Source organism: Pelophylax lessonae (genome assembly GCF_965119305.1).
Source record: "Pelophylax lessonae genome assembly, chromosome: 10".
Taxonomy (NCBI): domain Eukaryota; kingdom Metazoa; phylum Chordata; class Amphibia; order Anura; family Ranidae; genus Pelophylax; species Pelophylax lessonae.
The window spans coordinates 142,685,952-142,700,244 of record NC_138777.1 but is presented as its reverse complement, the minus strand read 5'-3'; the positions used below and the strand labels follow the sequence as shown (position 1 = coordinate 142,700,244).

The window sequence follows — 14,293 nt, the reverse complement described above, 5'->3', positions numbered from 1 at the left end:
TGCGACGCTGTACCTAAACGAATTTGACGTCCCTTTTTTCCCACAAACAGAGCTTTCTTTTGGTGGTATTTGATCACCTGTGCGATTTTTTGATCACGCGCTATAAACAAAAAAAGAGCGTCAATTTTGCAAAAATAGCAATATTTTTCACATTTTTTTATATGAAATTCCCCCAAAAAAAAATGTAAAAATCAAAATTTTTAAAAATTTTCGGCCAATTTATTTTATGCTACCTATGTTTGGTAAAAAAAATCGCAAAAAGCCTATTTTGATTGGTTTGCGCAAAAGTTATCGCGTTTACTAACAAAGGGAAAGATTTTTGTCATTTTTGTTGTTTTTTTTTTTAACGCGTAATGGCGGCGATCTGCGATTTTTTTTGCGGTACTGCGACATTGCGGCGGACAGATCGGACCCTTGACTGACATTTTTGACACTTTTGGGGTTACCAGTGACATTTCTACAGTAATCAGTGCTATACATATGCACTGTTACTGTAAAAATACACTGGTAGTGAAGGGGTTAACTTTATTTGGAAGGGAGGGGCTGTGTGTGTCCCTAGGGGCGTGGTTTCTACTGTGATTGGCTGTGGCTCTAGCTGTAAGGACACTGATCAACGGATCTACATACCAGATCCGTTTTATCAGTGTCTTTGCAGCGAGGAGAATGACAGGCAGTTTGTTTACACAAGCTGCCTGACATTCTCCCTCTCCCCCGCCGATCGCCGAGTGACCGGCGGACATCGGGTCCGCTGGTCACACGCGCGGGGGGGTCCGTGACCACGCGGGAGCGGGAGCGCGCCCCGGGGGGCGCGCGCTCGCTCCCTAGACCCTCACAAGCAAGCAACGTAGCCCTACGTTAGTTTGCCTGTGAGGGGCTGACCGCCGACGTAGATAGTCGTGCGGCGGTCGGCAAGTGGTTAAAAGTCCCTTTGAATGCTGGAATTTTTAGGACGTTTGAAACGTCCGTTCAGACGCGTTTGTACCCGCGTTTAGCGGGCGTTTAGCAGCGTTTGCGGGCGTTTGCGTTTAGAAGCGTTCCTAGAGGTCAAAAAAATTATTTCCCTTTAAAATGGAAAAACGCGAACGCTAAACGCGGGTCATCGCGTTCAGGCGCGTTCGGACGCGTTTAGGCGCGTTCGGACGCGTTTGTGCGTTTGAAACGCCGGGAAACACACGTTTGAACGCAAATAATTGCGTTCTAAAAACAGTCCCTGAACGCAACTGCCTGCAAATGACTGTAAACGACCTGGTGTACATGGACAGATAAGATAAAATGTAGATGGGTTCAGGGGCTTCTGAAAAAAACGCCCAACTGCTCCTAAACGGCCATTTCCAGCGTCCCGTGTACATGGAGCCTTAGGTCTTCCTCAGGGGGTGTCTTAAAGGGTCAGTAGGACATACATAAAGGTTAGTATGGCAAACAGAAATTAGGAAAAGTATCATACATTTAGAATACAATCATGTAAAGATGATAAGATGCACTCACATAATTCATACCACAGCCAAAAACATATAATGCTGGAGGTTCACAGAGACATGGGGCAGTGCTGTACAGGTATAAACATGTGTCCTAAGCACAAGGGATCTACAAGGATCAGCCCAAATAATGAAAACGGTCCTTTTTAAAGACACAAAAAACGAATTGGAAAATGAAAAAAAAGTCCAGAGATAAAAAATATATATAATATTGAAAGTCCAAAAATGAAAGTTCAAGAAAAAAGTTTGTGAAAAGTTAATCTACTCATCGATTGGATAATCTGGTGCTCTCACCTCCTAACAATTAGACTCAATGCTTGAGACAAACTGTGATAAAATTCCTCTCTGTGGGGAGACTTCTCCTCTCAGCGTATTTTCCCCAGATAAAAAAAATAAATAATAAAGCACATATAGTGTAATATTGTCAAGAAAAGTAAATTATCTTTAAGATAAGTGACATAGAAGGTTCATAAATCAGTGCAGTGCATATGACCCAACATGCTGTGACATGTGCAATTACGCAAGTGAAGTAATATCAGGTGAAAAAAAACAATAACATCTGTAAAAAAAAAAAAAAACACTATGCAGTGTCCCACAAAAAAAAAAAATAGTTGAATTATCTTCCACCAAAGTGTGTGGCTAAAATGCACGCTCACCTTCAGTATAAAAAGACAAAGCCTTTAGGTATCCTATGATATATCCTTGGACTGTCTTCATATAGTAATCAGCTCAATGTATATAAGAAAGCAGAAAGGTCCAAATTAAACTATCAAAGACTTTATTTCCTTAACCACTTAAGCCCCGGAAGATTTTACCCCCTTCCTGACCAGGGCCTATTTTGCGATTCGGCACTGCGTGAATTTAACGGACAATTGCGTGGTCGTGCAACGCTGTACCTAAACGAATTTGGCGTCCTTTTTTTCCCACAAACAGAGCTTTCTTTTGGTAGTATTTGATCACCTGTGCGGTTTTTTGATCATGCGCTATAAACAAAAAAAGAGCGTCAATTTTGCAAAAATAACAATATTTTTCACATTTTTTTTTATATGAAATTCCCCAAAAAAAAATGTAAAAATCAAAATTCTGACAGGCGGCTTTGTTTACACTAGCCGCCTGCCTTTCTCCCGCTGTCACGGACGATCGCGCGGGGGGGGGTCAGCCGACGCTTCTGATCTCTCCCCTCGCCGGAGAGACAGCTTGTGGGTGATGACAGACTGTGTGTAGGAATGCTTCACGTCACTAGCTCCTCCTACGCGGAGAGGGTCTTTTTCCAAATAGTGAGCCAGACCTCTCTGCACAAAAAGGAGAGGGAAAAAAACAGAAAAGGAACCAGTAAGGACTGCAAAAAAAAAAAATAGAATAAGGTTTCAAAATTATGAAACATAAAAATAATCAATCAACAGAATAAGGAATCAATCTCGGAGTCTGTTCTTACCAGTAAAAAACCAGGATATATCCAAAAAAGATAGGCTCTAATATTAAACAATCAAGGGAGGCTCCATCAGCTGCCTCCGCCAGGAACAACAATGAAAAAAACCTGGATAATTTTTATTTACATAGGGAATAAGGTCACGTGTAAAAGTCACCAACCAGCAGGGTGCTATTAAGCACCAGTGTGAATATGTGTAGGATTAATCGGCTGATAATTGGAGACAGATGCCTCCAATTGAATCCACTGCTGTCAACTTCATAGAGCCAGCCCTGTCACAGATGTTGTCATTTCCTGTGCGCTGTGGTGCATGTCATGACATAATTTCCGGGACTGGCAAGGTTGCAAGCCGCCATGTTGGAAAAGGGCAGCCATAGGAGGAAGAACAGCGCTGGCATGCAGCTCAAAAGGAGAGCGGGGGAGACCAGCACCCTCTTTTGGGGGGAAAAAAAGGAAACACTCCTGAAAAAAGAGGCCTTCTAGATTCTGATAATTGCAACCCCCTGGACGAAGACCAGAGTGAGCTGCATGTGCCAGAAGAACGGAAAGGGGAAAGAAAATATGAAAATACGTTAACATAAGATGTTCTGATTGTCCTGAAGTAAAACCCTCCAGATTTGATTTGTAACTAATGAATTAATTTAGCCCAGGGGGCTTGGTAGCTCTGAGCTTGAATATCCATCGGGCTTCTTTTTGAAGTAAACCCTTGGTCCAGTCTTCTCCCCTGGGATCCGGTGACTGCTTTGGACACAGGTTTACACCTTCTGAACAGCACTGCCCTGCCCCAGCACATGCCCCCATGTCTCTGTGAAACTCTAGCATAATATGCTTTTGGTTGTGGTATGAATTATCATCTTTACATGATTGTATTCTAAATATTTGATACTTTGGCTATTTTTTGTTTGCCATACTGACCTGGGGAAGATCGAATTGGTCGAAACACTTTGGGGCTCTGGATATGTGGAAAGGACATCATCGTGTTTTCACGCCATTCTTTCATAGTCATTAGTGATTAAATGTTATGATATGATGTAACATATTTTGTTTCTTCAATTTGTGATACTGTGTATGTGAAGGGTATCACAAAGTCCCATTTCTCCCCTTTCTTCCTCTTTGTGGGTTCCAATATAATGGAAGATATGTTATCTACAGAGCATTCAGGTGGTACCTATACATTAACTTGATGTTTGCGTCTTTGCAAAGTCACATATTATGTGTTTGATTATATATTGTTTACCTATTCTATCCACACTTTTACATTTCTTTGCGCACCCCCTATTTTTATATGTAACTTTGTAAAGGTACCATGATATATCGAGTTCTTGCTGAAAGAGCAATTTGGTGGCTCAGTGCAGTAGAAAAGAAAACTGAGTAATTTTCTGGCAGCAGCTGTTGTTGCCAGTCCCTCTATCAGACCCAGAAGGCAGATGCATATTGGGGACAAGCTCTATAGTAGTTACCTCAGATTGGCCAATTTCTGCCTAAATGGGGATAGTCCTACAAGATGTGAGTAAAAATTAGCTGAGTGTTGGGAACTTTCCCAGCAAGTTGAGGAATAATAAGGATTTATTTTTGCAATGCTAAATTGCATCTGATAAGTTCAGTAAAGGAATTTAACCACTTGAGGACCAGGCCTATTTTTGACACTTTGTTTACAAGTTAAAATCAGTATTTTTTGCTAGAAAACTACTTAGAACCCCCAAACATTAAATATATTTTTTTAGCAAAGACTCTGGAGAATAAAATGGCGGTCATTGCAATATTTATTGTCATGTGGTATTAGCGCAGCGGTCTTTCAAACGCCATTTTTTTGGAAAAATTACGAAAAATCACATTTCACTGCATTTAAAAAAAAACGAAACCGTAAAGGTAGCCCATTTCTTTTTTATATATTGTGAAAGATGATGTCACACCAAGTAAATAGATACCCAACATGTTACAGTTTAAAATTGCGCACACCTACGGAATGGGGACAAACTACGGTGAATAAAAATCTCCATAGGCGACGCTTTAAATGTTTTAACAGTTACCAGTTTAGAGTTAGAGTGCAGCTCTTTTTTTTAAAGTATTGCTCGCGATCCGGTGATCTCGGTGATGCCTCACATTTGTGGTTTAAACAGCGACTTCATTTGCAGCGAGACTTCCGTATCCGTTTTCTTTCGTGCGCAAATTTATTTTTTTTATTTTTTTTTTAATTTTCACACAGGTTTAAAAATAAATAAATAATTGATCACTTTTATTGCTGTCACAAGCAATGTAAACATCCCTTGTGACAGCAATATGCAGTGACAGGTACTCTTTATGGAGGGATCAGGGTCTAAAAGACCCTAGACCCCTCCACTATACTTCCATGTATTCAAAACACCGAAAACTGCATTTTTGAATACATTCACTTTTTGAAACTGCCGACTTTAGCAGCCGAGTAACACGGATGTGACTTCATGGACGCCGCCTCCGGGTTACATCATCGGAGACCCGATCGAAGCCGCTTTCGGCTTTGATCGGACTCCCATCCAGCCGGTGGACACGCCGGCTGGTTGCTCGAGTCTCCCGGTGGGACGGGAGACCCGAGCAGAGCCGCGGGGGGGCGTCCCCTCCCCCTCGCCAGGGTAATGATAAAGCGGCTCCCGAGTTGCATCCGTCGTTACCACCAGAAAGCTGACCGCCGGCTCTAAAAAATGGTACTGGGATGATGCCTCTAGCTAGAGGCATCATCTCGGTACAACCACTTAAGGTCAGCCGATGTAGGTCTACGTCAGTTTGTGTTAAGTGGTTAAACTTGATAAGGTGATCCCTAGCAGAAATTTAGATGGGTTAATGAGTTGTCCCAAGTATCAGCCCAATTTTTCTCAACCAGGATTAAAAAAAAATTAGCTATCCGTTTGGCCTTACACTATTCCAGAACCAACGTAGAATCATCAATCAGTTCTGAACCTGCATTCACTTTGAATCATGTGCAAATTAAATTGTAAAAATGTATTTCTTTTACGTCCTCTTATAGTTGCCGCCCGATGGTATTAGCCTTCACTAATGGGCAATGGCGCACTCTGCAGGAGCAGGCTAGGCAGATAATTATCAGGTTAATAAAAAAAAACTTTTGTACTTCAGCACGCCACTAGGGGGCCATCCCACAGCCACTACCAGGAACCCAATCGGATATTACTTCAGTTTAATTCTGCCTAGCTTCAGGAGCAGAGCTTTAGGTTTTTCTCTGCTGAGACCTAGCGTCTTGGCTTTCTTATATTTTTTTTTTTCTGAATTTCAGTGTTTTCTCTCTACACACTAGATTTTTATTTCTTCTCACTATCACTAGTTAGTCAGGGATTCCTTTCCTGGAGGACTACAAGTGACTGTAGAGCTGGGCCTCGGACTGGGTAATATAGATCCTTATGGAGTCCCAGCCTGCCAATGAGCGTCGCAGGTTACTGGTACGCCCAGGCCTCGCAACAACAATGCCCCTCCATATGGGGACGAGCCAGGTGAAACTGCGATTCGCAGAGGATATCTCAACCCGGATCACCCACGTGTTGCCAGTGTCTCTCCATGGCTGACGGCACCCCCACTTAGGGTGGGAGGTCTCCTATTTTTGAGCGGTGCCCGCAGCTGGACTAATGAGTACTGAACCCCCTTGTCAATGGGGACGTTTGGGGGGTTGTGGGCCCACTCTTAGGGGATAGCAGGGCTGGCGGTCTCTGTAGGATCTCCCTTCTGGCCAGGTTGTGGTTTTCCCTCCCCTCCCTGCTCCCGCTGGGGGCGCTGCATGGGAATGCTGTGGGGGTCTCCCTGGGGTCCCTGCTAATAGCCAGAAATGTGTTTGGTGCATTTATTTTGCAGCCGTTTGGAGCAGCCGCCACTTTAGTGGTTTGCAGATTCCTAGCTCTGTGTAACACAGAATTTCATGTGAGATCTCTGATCAGCATCCTGTTTGGGCGCCATCTTGGATGTGGGCAACATGACTAGTAAGGGCAGCTGCCATTTTCCCTGTGACTTTTGTCATTGACTTTCAATAGACACCTTTTCTCTGGGCTCGAGGGCTGGCCTCTAGCGATGTGAGGTCACTTCCTCCTTCTCCATTTTCTATTCTGTGTAAAAGAATCCTGAATCCTCTCCCCAGGCACCCATATCTGCTGCTCTGGCGACTTTGGCGTCCCAGGCGAATCTGCGGATGTCGGCACGCTCCTCCATAAAAAACGGCCTGTGCCCTCCCAGTCCTCTGACTCTGAGCCCGAATTGGTTGCCATGGATGATGGTCCCCCTGAGGGGTCCCGGTCCTCCACGTTGAGAGAGAGGAGGAGGGGGAATCTTCCTCGGTAGCACGGGAACTCGCTACGATGGATGCTCTTGGGGCGTCATAACAGAAATTCTCTATCTTAACGATGAGCCAGCTCAGTCAAGTGAGCGGTCTGTTTTGCTCGGGTTCCGCAGACCCCAGACTGTCGGGTCAGGCATTTTTCCTGCCTGGTGGATTTTCCGGAGATTGTGAATGGCCAGTGGCAGCGCATGTTCGTGGTGCCTAAGCGTTTTTCCGCCCGCTCTCCGTTTTTCGGAGGCGGTGGACGAACGTTGGTCGGTGTCCCTAAGCAGGGGATCAAACTGTGTCTAGTCTGAATAAGTCCACCTTACTTGCCGGTAGGGGATTTCCAGTATTCAGGGATCCGGCTGATAGGCGTGTGGAAGCGCTTGCCCGCCAAATCTATCTAGTGGCGGGTTCCCTGTTGCAACCTGTGTTTTGCCTCAGTGATAGCCTCTCAGGCGCTCATGACATGGTGCAAGGGGCTTTGCAGCAGGATCAGCTCGTCCACACTGCGAGCTTCCTGGGCGACGCGTCTTTGGAAGTGGCTCTGTTTGTCGCCCGGTTGTCGGCGGTGGGGATTGCGATCCACCGCATTACCTGGTTAAAGTGCTGGTCGGTTGACCACGCGTCCTAAAAGACGATGTCTGAGGTCTCTTATGAGGGGGTTCGTCTTTTTGGGGTAACTCTAGATGAGTTGATTGCGGGGTTCACGGGAGGTAAGAGTACTCGTCTGCCCCAGGTCACCAAGGGAGAGCTCCCCAGTATGCGGAGGGGGCCCCCCTTCCAGACTCAACATAATTTCCTTCGTGCCTTTGGGACGCAGGAGAAGGGTAAACCCTTCCGCCTTCCCGGAGGCCAGGAGGAGCCATGGTCGGGTAAGCCAAACGCCGGTCAGTCTGGTTCAGCGGCCCAGTCCACCTCTTCCTAAAAGGGAAGCCCTCCCCGTTGTCGGGGTGGGGGGACGTCTGCTTTCTTTTCAGGAACCCTGGTTGTCTGGCATTCAGGACAGGTGGGTTCACGAACCAATTCATTCAGAGAGATCGAGTTGATCTCGCCCCGCAGACGGGTTCATCCCGTCCATTCTTCAGCTGCCCCCTGATCGTCTCAGATATCTCGTGGGGGCTGTGCACGGTTTGCTTGCACACGGAGTCGTTGTACCCGTTCTTTTTCTGAAAAAGTTTTTGCGGTTTTGACTCCAACCTGTTAACGGTGCCCAGGAAAGAGGGCACGGTGTGTCCGATTCTGGACTGGTAGTCCCTAAACCGCTTTGTGCGGGACGTTCAGGAGGGGATCCATCCAGTCGGGGATGGCCTCGTTGAGGCCTGGGGAATTGTGGCATCCATCGCCTTGCAGGATGCGTATCTCCACATCCCTTTTTTCGAGGGTTATCAGAGCTGCTTCCGCTTCGCAGTGACTGGGGAGCATTACCAGTTCGTGGCGTTGCCTTTTCGGTTTCGCTTCGGCTCCCAGGGTTTCCACCAAAGTGTTGGCTCCGGTCTAGCTTTGCTGCGTTTACAGGACATTGCGGTCATCGGTTGCCTGGACGACCTCTTGTAAGGTCGACTCATGTGTAACCTTGGCAAATGATCTGGCTGTGAAGGTTCAGATGCTTCAGGAGTTTGGGTGGGCCATCCATTTCAAAGGTCGGCACTGACTCCCTCTACTCGTTTCCAGTACCTAGATGGTCCTGGACTCTGCTCAATCTCGGGTCTTCCTTCCGGAGGACAAAAATCTGGACTTTGCGGGAGGAGATCGGAGCTCTCAGGAACGACGATCTCTCCTCTTTGCGGACCTGCATGCAGGTTCTGGGACGGCTGATCTCGGCCTTCAAAGCAGTTCCATTTGCTCAATTTCACACCAGGCCTCTGCAAGCGGAAATCCTGGACAGGTGGGACAGGACACCTTAGGCCTTGGAAAGGAGTATTTCCGTTAGTCATCCGGGTCGGATCTTCTGTGGTGGCGCCGGCTGCTGTTCTTCAGACCTCTGTTATGGACGGTTGTCACCACGGATGCCAGCCTGTCGGGCTGGGGAGGAGTTCTGGGCACGTTTTGCGCCTAGGGGACGTGGTCGGTGGGGGGGAAATTTGCTACCGATCAGCATCTTGGAGCTCCGAGCGCTCCAGCTTTGTCTGTTCCGGTGGTCACCTCTGCTTCAGGGGTGTCCGGTGCGGGTACAGATGGACAATGCCACGGCTGTGGCTTATATCAATCACCAAGGGGGCGCATGGAGTGCCCGGGCGGCCATGGCAGTGGCCGAGATTCTGTCCTGGGCCGGATCGCAGGTACCTGCGTTCTCGGCCGTTCTCATTCCGGGTGTGGAACTCTGGCAGGCGGACTATCTACGTCGCCAGACTTTGGACCGAGGGGAATGATCCCTACATCCGGAGGTGGCTCACCTCCTGTGCGCCCGGTAGGGGACCCGAGCGTGGATTTGTTCGCGTCCCGTCTCCACAAAGTGGTGGTAAGGTTCGTGGCCAGGGCTCGCGATCCTCTGGCAGATGCCGCGGACGTGTTGGTGGTGCCTTGGCACCGCTATCGGCTACTGTATGACTTTCCTCCGATTCCATTGTTATCCAGGTTCCTCCGCAGGTTGCTGTCGGAATGGATGTCAGTCATTCTAGTGGCCCCAGGCGGGCCTCAACGGTCCTGGTATGCGGCCATCGTTCAGATGGTCGTAGAACCTCGATGGCGGCTTCCGCTGCGAGACGATCTGTCTCAAGGACCGATTTTCCATTCTGCTTTACAGTTGCTGGCTTTGTCGGCATGGCTGTTAAAAGCCAGGTCCTGAGGGATAGAGGTCTTCCTCTGGCGGTCGTCCTTACCTTGTAAGAGGCTCGCGAAGCAACTTCAAGGAAGTTTTTTTTGCAGCACCTGGAAAGCGTATTCGCTTGGTGCAAAGTGCATGGTTTTTACCCTCGTTCCTTCTTTATGGCGGAGGTCTTGGCCTTCCTGCAGAAGGGCGTGGATCAGCATCTGGTGCTGACTAAGACCAGGGTCCGTTGTCGGCCTTGGCCGTCTTGTTTCAACTACCTTTGACGTCGCTTTTTTTGGTCTGCACCTTTTCTCAAGTGGTGCGGCATTTGGCTCACCTCAGGGGGAGCTCCCTTGCTTCCAGGGGACCTGAATTTGTTTTTTGTTAGTGTTACAATAAACCTCTCTTCCAGAACATCAGGGCAATATCTCTGTCTGTGTTGTCACAGAAAGTTGCTTTTCTGGTGGCCATCACGTCGGCTTGCAGAGTGTCTGAATTGGCGGCCTTGTCCTGCCGCTCTCCTTATCTAGTACTTCATAGAGATAAGGTTGTTCTGCGACCGAGTCAATCTTTTCTTCCCACTGTGGTTTCTTCCTTCCACCTCAATGTGGATGTCGTGTTGCCTTCACTGTGCGCACGGCCCAAGCATCCTTAGAAGTTTGCTTTGCTTTCTCTGGATGTGGTCTGGGCGGTCGAGGTCTACCTGTCCGCCATGGAGTAGATTCGGCAGTCTAATTCTCTTTTTGTTCTTCCTGAGGGACCTCGGAAGGGATCGGCTGCCTGCACGGCGACCTTTTTCTACATGGATCAGACAGGCGATTGTTCAGGCCTATTCCATCAAGGGTAGGTTCCTCCTTTCCCAGTAAAGGCTCATTCTACTCGAGCCATTAGTGCCTCTTGGGTTTTTTCGCCATCAGTGGCTTAGGTGTGCAAGACGGCGACATGGTTGTCAGTGCACACTTTCACAGAGTTTTTACAAACTTGACGTTTTGGCATCTTCGGATGCTTCTTTTGACCGCAAAGTTTTGAGTGCGGCAGTTGTTTGAGGGGACATTGTTTTTAATGGCTTTCCTTGTTGGGGTGTTTGTTCTGGTTTTGTTCCAGTTTTTTACTGTGGGCTCAGGTTGTTACTAGCCCGGTTATTTGCGTTCCCTTCTTATCTGGTTGCGTTGCTTTCCCACCCCTCATACCTGCACTGCTTTGGGACATCCCATTAGTGAAGGCTAATACCATCGGGCGGCGACTGTCAGAGGACATAAGAGAAAATAGAATTTTTGTAAGAACTTACCGTAAAATTACGGTCGCCGCCCCCACCCCTCTGGTTTTTGTATCTGGGGGTTGTTGCCTTCCGGTACTGCTTGCTACAAAACTGAAGTAATAAAAGTAGTGGCTGTGGGATGGCCCCCTAGTGGCGTGCTGAGGTACAAAAGTTTTTTTGTATTAACCTGATAATTAATTATCTGCCTAGCCTGCTCCTGCAGAGTGCGCCATTACCCATTAATGAAGGCTAATACCATCGGGCGGCGACTGTCAGAGGACTCAGAGAAAATAATTTTACGGTAAGTTCTTACAAAAATTAAATTTTTTGCTAGAACATGATTGGTTGGTTGAAATTGAACATCTCTCAAGTATGTCTCTACCATATTTTTGTAATACCACAGCTGTGGAAGCCAATGAGTGGTGACCCTTGAATTTTTCCTTCAAAGGCCGTTGAATGCCTACTGTATACAATGCAAAAATTAGTGTAAGAAAATAAGGTTAACCTAATATATTAAACCATATATTAAACAATGTGCATCAAATAAATGGTGAAATAGCAGTCCCAAAACATCTAAGTGACTTATGCATAACAAAGAAGTAAACTTTAATGAGCAATATATAAAAGTCTACATGTGAAATCTTGAAAATGATGAAAGTCCTTGTGCAGGAATCCCAAACCACCTCATAGACAAGTGTGCCAGTTCCCTTACCAAACAGTAATAATCTCCAAATGATAACGGATCAACAGTGCAAAAATCATCCAATTGGGGGGCCACCACTCAGTATACCACTGACTCCACCGCCTCCACAGTCCTTCACTGGTTATCCAAAGCCAGCACCTCAAAGTTAAAAATGGGTAGGAGAAAGAACAAAAGACCATAGAGTAGTATGATAAAAACCGCATGATTTATTAAAAGTAGATCTACTCACAAAATTTAGAGTAACACAGGCAAAACACGCCACACCAGGAATCAACAACATCATATGCCACTGACCTCACCATGACGCGCGTTTCATCTGATGTAACCGGACGTCTTCAAGGGATAAAGACATCCCTTACAGACATCTATTGCAACAGATGAAACGTACGCAGGGTGAGGCCTGTGGCATATGTTGTGCACCTGCTGTTGATTCAAGGTGTGGTGTGTTTTGCCTGTGTTACTCTATCTTTTGTGAGTACTGTATATCTACTTTTAACAAATCATGTGGTTTTTTAGCATACTACAATGATCTTTTGTTCTTTCTCCTACCCATTATTACTTGTCTGTGCGGTGGTTTGGGATTCTTTTTGTAATTCCTTTGTGTTTAGAATATAGGTTGCTGCATTTTCTCCTTTTGCACTAAGCACACACATTTTTTACTTTAAATTTGATGTTCTGGTTAGGATAAATATTAACTGTGGGACAAAGTCTTCACTTTTATACCAGTTTCCATGGTACAGATGGCAACTATTGTACAATTATTCTTATTTTATGACTGACCATCTTCTATTGGTTTGCACTCCCTTGTCCATCAGTTAGTGGCATAAAACAGAAATGGAATGGCTTTTGTCAAAATAACAGGCACCTGACTGGAAAAATACAAACTGCAATGGAGAACACATTTACCTTTCTGGTGCCTAAGCAGATGGTTATTAATGTTCTTCATCAATTATGATAAACCTGCCACAACTGATGATTGTTTTTTTTCTTTTAGGGCATATTATAGGACCTGTACTTTGCCATTCCTTCTGCAATTACATTGGATTCCCAGCAATATTTACAGCTTTGGACCATCCACAACGCATAATTATTCTCATTTTCTACATTCTTGGAGTTCTACTTTTTTTTCTACTTCTTTATCCCATGACTGATCCTGCTCTGTATGGGGACATACCTATCTGTTACTTATTGGAGAGAGGATCTGTAGACCACCGCTCACTTTGTTCCTGACATCAGCAGCTGTCATTACACTGACCACCTTGAATGTTCTATTAAGTCTGGCAAAAGATGATTATATGGTCTTGTGGGTCCTTCTGGTTTAACACATGTAGTTCACAAGTACCCCAGTTTTACACATGTGGCTACCTGAACAGGTGCAGAAATGTTGGTTAAGCTTTGTTTAGATGTCATATGAACTACTGAATGTCAGCTTAATGACTGATTTTGTGCTAAGCCATCTTATTAATAATTTTAGGAACCAACATTTTTTGACATATCTACCAAACCCATTCAGGGTGACGGATTCACAGTTGACCTATCTTATCAAACTACATTTTAAGACCAGGTGCTCTTCACCAGATATCCTATATATTTTTGGATGTAAATGTATTCCATAATGCTATATTTTTTTACATATTGAACCTAGTCATCTATTTTCAGCTTTATTGAAGCATGGGTAAAAGACAGTTCCTGGAAGAATCTTACAAAGGACATTCAGAGCTCTGTACCTTCTGTACTCCTCTTTCTCATAATGGCAGTGGGAGACATGTTTGTACAGCTGAACTTTTTTGTATTGAAGGGAGTTTTTAGAATATCTGTAATTATTATTTTTATTGATAATGGTGAAAATCTGCTATAAGAGATCATGTTGCCAACTACAATGGTTCCGTCTTCTATCTGTACTGTACTTCCTCTGCATCTGCTGCTGTTTAATTTTTTTTTATTAGCAAGGGCTAAACTGCATATGGATTTTTTTAACACTTATTGGCATCAAAATGATCTTCTTGCTTGTTCAAACCATTGAATTCAGTGTTTTGCGGATAAGGCAGTTGTCAATGAGGTTAACCTCCAGCTAGTAAATGATGTAAAATCTCATGTGTAGCGGAGCCTTAAACATGGGTGTACAATATATGATTACAATAAAAGAAGATAAACCCTTTACTTTGCTAGGCACAGAGTAAAATAAACTCACTGAGTGATAGAAACTGCTAGTATCATCGCTACACTACACACGTTCCTCTAATAAATGTACACATGAGGCATCACTGATGTGAAAACCTGGGTAACACACAACCAAATTAAAGCTGAACACCAGGCAAAACAAATGGATTTTGTAAATACAGACTTACCTGTAAAACCCATTTCTTGAAGTAAATCACGGGG

General features: G+C 45.3%; 1 protein-coding gene across 1 annotated transcript in view; it reads left to right on the top strand.

Moving 5' to 3' along the window:
• The window catches only part of RCE1 (Ras converting CAAX endopeptidase 1), a 194,475-nt gene extending 180,387 nt beyond the window's left edge, over window positions 1–14,088 (top strand). Inside the window, exon 8 of the mRNA XM_082270347.1 lies at window positions 12,906–14,088. Coding sequence (XP_082126473.1) covers window positions 12,906–13,141 — 236 coding nt within the window. The 3' untranslated portion in view covers window positions 13,142–14,088. The remainder of the gene's footprint in view (window positions 1–12,905) is intronic.
• Window positions 14,089–14,293: the final 205 nt, after the last annotated feature.